The following is an 8,927-nucleotide window of genomic DNA, read 5'->3' on the forward strand; positions in this document are numbered from 1 at the left end:
CAGAATGATGCATGTGGGGTCGACTTAAAATAAACTACACTGCCCACATTCATGGTAATGAAGCAACATGTCACCCAGTGCATCAGTGTGGCTCAGTGATGCATTTTTTTGGACAAAAATTGAGCTAATTGACTGATAAATAGATGTATCAGGCTTTGGCTACACATGCAATACTTTGTAAATACTTGTGGACTTATTCATTGTTGGTTTTGGTCTTTGCATTGGATTTGCTGACAATAAAAAAAACTACAAAATAGCATCAATTTTATTCTTTGAGGATTCTTATAACATCAAGATAAGCTTCAAGAATTTGGGAATAACCTTTGCATGAATCAAAGATCATCAGTAAGTCTTCTATCTCTGAACTCACTGGCTATCATGTGACGATGACAAAGCCGCTGCGGGCAATGGCCAATATTATGGGCTGACCAATACTTATCATACAACTCATTTTGACATGAAGGCAGATACATTTTAAAAAAGCTATTATGATGCAAAATCATCATCAGACAATAGTTGTTGGGTTCAGAGATTGTGTTTTGGTCAAAGCATTCCACCTAATGGACTGTTTGCAGTTCACACCTGACTGATCAATACTACTCGGATTACAAACCAAAACCATAACACTTCTGATACCAAAATCTTGTCCCATCACATACAGATTCTGCAAAATATGCAGACATCTGTTTATAGAGAATAGCAAAATTGTGTATAACATTTCTGAGCATGGAGACAAAGAAATACATTTCAAAGAGTTTTTTTCATTAAGAACAGACCCTAGCATAATTTCTTAACTGTCTAGCGAACAGATCACAAGCAATGTAACTTGAACGCATGTCATAACAGAACCTATTCATAATGCTGAATGCGTCCCGATGTTACTTAAAGAGTTATACTCATATATCAGAAAATACTGAATTACGGAACACTTAATTTATATGTGGACCAATACGTAAAAAGAAATTGTGGTACAGATATTAAAAAAAAAATATAAAATTTAAAAAATGTTTGAGGTAATTTAAAAACCATGTCTCAATTGCTTTAATTGTCCCAAGAGAGCAGTGGAATATGTATTGGTCATAATTTCTGGAAAATTAAAATAAACTGATACTACTTTTAATACATATATCAAGAATTAAAGAAAAAAGACAAACATATTTATTCATGCAATAAAATTGTGGAGAAAAGATTGACTTACATATCCTTGTTGGATTTTTTGAAAAATCCAGTATGGGTCAGCTATAGTTGCTCTGGCTATTAAAACAATTCTTAAATATTCATAATTTTATGTGAAACAAGGGTGACTCTACGATTCCAAATAATTTTTGCATTTGTGACTATGAAACATTTCCTCATCAATGGGTAAAGGTGATTAAAACAAGACATAACAAAAAAGAAAAACAATCTTTAAAAGGCTCTGAGACCTGACCTCATAATGTCGACGGTGGCTCTTAATGTCTGTAAAAATTATTCAGGTCAGTACACTTACACTCACAACTTACCAACACAACTACACACACACACACACGCACACACACAAAACACCCTGAGGCAGCAATGACAATACACAATACCACAGATGACCTAATAGGACCACCATCGCTAAATCCTCCCTCCCGGATGCACGGCTGAGCGCACACACACATGCAGAGGGACGGAGAGTGAAAAGAAGGGACGGCCATCTGACCTCTCTGTCCATTAGTACGTCTCTCTGCCTTATTAAAAAAATAATACTGAATAAGTCTTTGAGCTCCACTCAGACCTCCTCAGACTTAAAAGAAAGAGCGTCATCTCTTTCTAGCAGCCTTTGGCGAAAAAACCGACCTGTTCTAGTTACTACAACCACAAGCACTTCTTGAAATATGATGACACTGGAAACACAGAAAATCCCCACATTTTCTCTTTTTTTAAAGCAGAAACATGGCACCTTACAGGCACTAGAGGGACTGAACTAAACCTTTGATCATTCCCATGGGATCAATTTCCTATGAGCTTACTGGCTAACATGTCTTGGTCACATTGGACTCTGTGACATAAAGAGAAAGTAGGTGAACAATTCTAGTAACTTTTTATGTTTTAACTCATTCATTGTTACACGGAGCAAAGCCACATACTGCAGTACTTAAAGTCTAAGCTAGTTTGCAGCTCGTCTGTTGATGGGTCTTTATAAAAACACACAAATCAATCAGCCATAATGATTCATTCTACAATCATTATGGCTGATTGCACTGACAATCAAGTCACTTTTACTGTCTGGTTTTATGCTCCTTCAGCATCAGAAGGTCAAAGCAAGGACCATCAGCTGAATGCATAAAGTGATTATCACTTTTTTTTGTTTAACCACAAAAAAAAACATAATGCAACAAGACTAGGATAGCTTGCAAATACAAGATTCAAGTAATATAATGACTTTTATAAATATGACAGGCTTTTATCTCTCATCTATTTTCTTAAATTGTCAACACAATCGATTTATAATATCGGCAAAAATCAGAATTTTGGCCAATATTTCATTTTAAAACAATATCAGCCAATACCGCTGACATGACGATATTTTCTTGCATCCCTAGCTAATATTAACATTAATAGAATCAGTCTCCTGTCAGTTAAATTACCCGTTTCTTTCATTTTACAATCATAAATACCAAACTATTGCTCGTTCCAGCTCCTCAGATAAGACAGTTTGCTGTGCTTCTCTGTTTATTGTTTTTGCAAATTGAATATTTGGGGTTTTGGACTGTTTGAAATTAAAAGGCGCATGAGTAAATTGAGTCTGTTTCATACTAAAAGTTTAATTTTTTTTGGATGGGATGCAGTGATGTAACTGCTATCTACAGTTACATATCTGTACAGATCGACATACAAAAATGATAGATCTGCTCAGCTGCAGATAATGTTTAACAATTTCAATCAGACATCACTTGATCTAATGTTACAGGCAGAATAGTGACCAGGCTTAAGAGTGATGTTGGAAATATTTCAACAAAATGAATAAAATGAATGTGCATTGCAAGCTATGCAACATTAGACATGTGTATCATAGCTTGGGTGTTCATTTTGGACCCTATTGTTTTGGGTTTTTTTTGGTGAGTACTCCATAATTCCACAATAATTCAATGCAGGTATCTGACAATGGAAATTACTTAAAATGCCCATCCCTTATTTGAATGTGTCGTCTCGAGCTCTAAGTAAGTGTACAGGGCATTTTTCACTATTTTCTGGTATTTAACAGACATACAAATTTGGTTAATCAAAAAAGAAAAAAATATCAGTCTGTTAATGGATAATGAAAAAAATTCTTGGTAGCAGCCATAGTCTGTTGTTTTTCAGACCAACATATCCATTGTGCTATGCCTCTAGTACCCCTGAAAAAACAAAACAAACAAGAAAAAATAGTCCCAAGGCTGAAAATAACCCAAATGCATTAACAGTTTCAGTGCAAAAATAGGCATGTTATGTTTCTATTTGTCTTTTTGCCTCCATTTGCGCTCTACTTTTGCATTAGTAGCCAAATAAACACTTAAATGACCTAAATGTTCTTAGAAGCTACCAGCCACCAGAATTGTCAGTTTCATTGAAAACATGTTAATGTATTTGTCTGTTAATCCTTGTTCTTATTGCACACAGCTAAACTCTGATCCATCAGCTGCATTTCTAAAAATCTTTCCTGAAAACAGTGTGTGTACACTTATGTGTGTTTCGCCGCTTGTTTGTGTTATTGCCTGGGGATTAAACCAGTCTGCTAATCTATCAACATATGGCTGGTCGTAAAAACGTGATATTTAGACTGTGTGCACATAGAGGGGCTAACTGTGCAAACAAACACATATCATGAGCATGTTTTCTTGCTTTAACATGCAAAACATTATTATTATTATTATCCCCAATAATATTCAACATACAACTATCAAACCATTCATTACATCGCTCATAGCAAACTCGGTGAGAAGGAAACATACATAATAAACATCAGATTAACAACAATTATTAAGGGGTGCAACTTCACAAGATAAGATAGGCACAGTCTACCAGACATTAAAATACAATAAATATAGTTACTTTAATATCATCTTTGATATTTAAAAAAAAAAAACAACGACGTTTTTTACCATTTTTCTCAGCAGCTAAATTCTGGCAACATTTTTTTTCCCACGAGTTGCATCTGTTTAAGTTAAAACTGATCTGGCGTCCTTTTTCTGATATAAAGTGGTATCAACAGTGACTGTGTGCTCTTACCTTTAGTAGCCAGTCTCAGACACTGTGTCTTAGTTTCCTAAAGAAAAAAGAGACAATACAAGCAAAACCTGAGTTCCACAAACAGTATATAATAGATTATACTTAATGTTAGCAATGTACAGACAATATTTACAGTATAAGGAAAAAAAAGTTGGGCATATTTGTAGTTTAAAGAACTCTCAAAAGTCCTAACTGCTTATAGGTAAAAACTGTACTTAATGTTTCAGCAGCGTCTTTTTGAATGTGTACATATAAGTATATTTAGCAGCTAGGTGTGAGTTCGCTGTGTGTTGAATGTGTCTTCAAATGAATAAATATTTATTTACCCTCTCCGTGCTGCTAACAGCTTGGAGGTAGATGTTGTAGTTCTTTCTCGGGGCCAGCGGAGGATTCCAGAAACCCTGTGGATTAAAAGAAATGGATTATCAACTTCACAACTGTCAGATACTTATTTCAGTTACTTTCTTACGCTTTCTTGCAGTGAGTTAGATGTGAAGATTAACACTGCTCTCATGTCTGTATCTTAATTATGAACATACAGCAAGCAGCTGGCAAACTTACAAAGCGGTGGTGGCACCAGCACCAGTAAAGCTCACAAATTAGCACATTATATCTTAAATGTTTAACACTTACAATAATAAAATACTAAAAAAAAAAACCTTAATTTGCTGTTTCTTATCTCACTCTCTGCCAGAAATCAAACAAGCGCTACAACTATTCTTTAAAAGACATGAATTCAATCTGATGAAAATATACACCTAGACCATGAGAGACATCTTTTTTTTTTTTTGTTTTCTCATTCATGTGTACATTTTTGCATGTTCTAATGAACTACTGCACTTGCTTAAATTAAGAAAGTCCCTTTCATATAGCACATCATAAATGTGCGAGACTTTCATGTAGACCAGGATCTTGATCCAAAAATTAGCATTACTAAACAGTTGGATTTTGCAGCCTTGGTGGACAAACACTGTGTGCTCTCAAGTGCATTAAGTTGTACGTTATCCATGGTTAAGGATAAAAAGAACCCATGTCAGACATAATTTTCCGCTTTGTCTATTGCACATCCTTAATCTTCTGCATTTTTAATTTTAATCTGATATCTATTTGATTCATCTTTTCAATTCACTACATATAGAATATGTTGCTCGGGAAAAAAAGGCTTGCCTGATATGTCTTGTTGTCTCCAACAGTGAAGGGGAGCGGCTCTGGCAGGTTGCTGGGGGACAGCTGGGCAGCATAATAATATGGAGATCCACCACTAGATGCACTGTGGTAGGAAACTGGGACCTGGAAAACGAAATGTATTTATATTAAAGTAATATGTCTATAAATTTGTTTTACAAGTACAATGTAAGTCAGATAAAACTCTGTTTTCTTTCAGCAAATAAAAGGTCTGCTTTGGGATTTAAATGTCCAATGGTGTATAGAGCCAATGGCGGCTATCAACTCTAAGATGAATCTTTTTTTTTGGCATGATACTCTTAAAAAATGTTACATGTATGCTCAATTAAAAATCACCTCGTAACAGTCCGAGGAAGCTTGACGACGTGTCCGCTGAGGATTCACTTCTTCAACTACAATCTGGTATGCACTGTAGACAAGAAGAGACAATGAAACATGTTATTACATTAGTTTTTGTTTATTCACTAACACACTTAATATAATAATATAAAAATAATGAATAAAATATTTTTTAAAAAAGGTTGTAAGTTGAGTTGCATGGTCGTGTAGCTTTGCTAACTAAATTACTGCTTATCAACCTGTCAAAGAATACCTCCATGGTACTCCCCCAAACTAACATAACTGGCATAATTATATTAATAACCGTAATAAACATGTTCAAGCTGGACCGCTAAATTGTTCACAAATATACTTTATAACAAGAATTTCTTCATGTTTTCTATTTATTTTTATGGATTATTGGTTGTGTTACATTAGAAAGGATGAAGGTTTACAATATGCACAACAATTACAGGCTAAAAGTAAGAAACATGGACTCTGGACAAAGATAAGCTGGTGTAACAAAAGCCTGGGTTATGGTACAAGTATGCACTGTTCATGCATACAGTACCTTATAGGTGCTCCCTTGGCCTGGGCAGGTTTGAGCAGAACAGTGATGGTTGTTGCAGTTTCATTCAGAAAGGCCTCTGACCCATCGTACTCATCTATTGTTGGGGCTGAAGAAAGAGCATGAATCTGCATTAGTGCCCATGTATCATCTAACTTACATGTGTGACAATATTATATATTAAAAGGTATTTTCTACCTGAAATATTAGTGGTCACGTTGAGTGTGGTTGCAGGACCGAACCCTTTGGAGGTGGATGCACGTATAGAGAGTTGATACGTAACACCAGGGTGGAGCTGGGAAAACAGGTGATGGGTGGCATTCGAGGGCAAAGACACTGTGAGTCCCGGCCGCTGGAGAGGCACTGAAGGGTCAAATGAACGCAAGCCGCTGTAGCTGATCTGAGGTGGGGCACAGAAACAAAATCCCAGTTTATGCATATATTCCACTAAGATGAGTGATAGCTTAGCTATTGCAACAATTACTGTTCCACTGCTTCTGCTTGTAGTACCTCATATTGTATGATGACTCCATTGGGTTCAGACGGTTCCTTCCAATAAAGAAGAATTCTGTCTTCGAATGGAGTGGCTCTTAGTGACTGACTGGGAACTGCACCTGGAACTGTTAGCACACACGCACGCACACACACACACACACACAAATCACAAAATGCTCATAAAGTTTTTTTTTAAAAAAAAAGTCTGTTCTTTTCTGTTCTTTCTGTTGTCTGCTATTTTTATTATTTAACCAGGAATAAAAGACTCATTAAGATTAAAATTCCCTTTTTCAAGAGTGAACTTGCCAAGATAGGCATTTTAAGCGAGTATGTCATTGTATATAATGAATAAGCCTGGTCCCAGGATTGAGCCCTGGGGCACACACTTAGCTCCATTAAGGGAGCTTAGAGACCTGTAAAATGCACTCCGTTGGAATCTACCAACAGACATAAATAAAATACTTAGATTTAAAAAAAGTTGGACTTGTGTCCCTCACCATCCTCATCAGTTTGTATGATGGTCTCGTCACTCTCTTTCCGCCCCTCTGGATTGGTCAGAATCATCTTCAGGCTGACATTGGTATACGGTGGCAGGTTTCCCACCAGGTGGCGTGGTGCTGAGAAGAAAAATAATATAATTTCTCCAGACAATTGCCTGCTCTTTGCACACATGGGCTCAATCAGACATTAGAAAGACTCTGAACCAGGGAGCTGGCAGTTTTTCAGCAACAAAGCCTGTACTTAATGGTTAAACTGAGTTTTACCTTTAGGGTCCATGTCCAAGCAGTCAGCTTTGCTGCGGTTGTTGGCAGTCATGTAATGGTAGCAGATGGTTACATTAAAGGTGTGACAGCGAGTGATGTTGTAACCCAACGACTCCCAGTCCACTGCTATCAGACGAGACCTGGTCTCAGCAATCTTTAGCCTCTTAGGAGTCCGCATGGGTTCTACAGAGAAACAGAGGAAAACACAAGGACAGAGATCATGAGTTTGCTCAGCGAAACATCAGATTATTGGAATATGAACTGTGTTGGACTGTAGCATTCTGATCGTAAATATACCACCAGGGGAAAATAATCACCACTCTTTGATGACCTAAAGTAATATGTGAAATAAACTTGAGTGAACTTCAAAAATATTAACTTTAATCCTGGAGCACTGAGCGTGCAAGAGGCAGATTTACTTTGTGTTGCCAAAAAAAAGAGCAAGAGTGCTGAGTCAACATTTTCCCCAAGATAAAACAAGGCGGGTTTACGAACATCTATTACTGCTATTCGCTGCCATTCAACCATTTCTCAAATGCAATAACTTCTACAAGGCACGTCTTTGATTTCCATCTTTTATGTGAATTCACAACTGTTATTGTCAATATAATCTACCTTCTCTCCAGCCTGCCCAGGGCTTTAATTACCTTAACTGGCTCATTTAACTGGATCAATGACCCCCCCAAGAACCCACCCACCTCAGAACACACACACTCATACACACACATTCTAAGGCAAGACCGCAAACACAATACAAAACCCTTCCTCATCTGTTTCCTGCCTGCTCATATCAGTCCACTTCATTTTTGTGCTTTTTTATTCAACGGCAGTGGAGATCTACCTGAAAAAGCTGTCATTTTCTGTTGGAAAGCTAAAACCTTTTTTAGCAGCTACAAACTGTTGTAGAGGAGTAAATTCTCAGGGTAAAGTAATCACTTTTTTAACTAACATTCAAAAATAGAAACAGAGCAGCACAAAAGTATAGCTTTCAGTCTTTTTTGAAACATTTAATGAAGACAAAATGAAGATTGGTGAGGCTGAGCTGTCTTTTCTCTTACATGTGTCTGAAACTGGCACATGCCATATTTTTGCTAGAAAAGCAGTGATGGAAGAAGTGTTTAGACACAAAATACTCCCCTAAATGTTACTTGAGTCTAAGTAAGGATTATAAAATGCACTTTAAATATTAAACAGAAAACTAATATGGCCCCTGGGAGTGTTATAATACTATGATAAACCTGAAAATTAGTTAACATTTTTTCACTTACTGATCCTTCGTCTTAAAGTCAAAGGTTTTTTTGAATGGGTTCTTGGTTAAAAGCCTGAAATAAGGTCTGTGGTTAACTCAAGCTTAAAGAGAC

The 8,927-nt window shown here is 36.6% G+C and overlaps 1 protein-coding gene across 16 annotated transcripts in view; it reads right to left on the reverse strand.

Annotated features, from left to right (window-relative positions):
• The window catches only part of ptprk (protein tyrosine phosphatase receptor type K), a 149,803-nt gene that overhangs the window by 39,773 nt on the left and 101,103 nt on the right, over window positions 1-8,927 (reverse strand). For all 16 annotated transcript variants that reach the window (XM_088089706.1, XM_088089716.1, XM_088089715.1 and 13 more), the window contains 9 exons: window positions 7,567-7,749; window positions 7,300-7,419; window positions 6,818-6,927; window positions 6,506-6,707; window positions 6,311-6,416; window positions 5,758-5,830; window positions 5,404-5,526; window positions 4,563-4,637; window positions 4,237-4,273 (listed from right to left, as the gene is read on the reverse strand). In XM_088089706.1, the coding sequence (XP_087945832.1) occupies window positions 4,237-4,273; window positions 4,563-4,637; window positions 5,404-5,526; window positions 5,758-5,830; window positions 6,311-6,416; window positions 6,506-6,707; window positions 6,818-6,927; window positions 7,300-7,419; window positions 7,567-7,749 (1,029 nt within the window). The remainder of the gene's footprint in view (window positions 1-4,236; window positions 4,274-4,562; window positions 4,638-5,403; window positions 5,527-5,757; window positions 5,831-6,310; window positions 6,417-6,505; window positions 6,708-6,817; window positions 6,928-7,299; window positions 7,420-7,566; window positions 7,750-8,927) is intronic.

Source organism: Plectropomus leopardus, chromosome 16 (assembly GCF_026936395.1).
Source record: "Plectropomus leopardus strain MGB_pleo_1.0 chromosome 16, ASM2693639v1, whole genome shotgun sequence".
NCBI lineage: Eukaryota > Metazoa > Chordata > Actinopteri > Perciformes > Serranidae > Plectropomus > Plectropomus leopardus.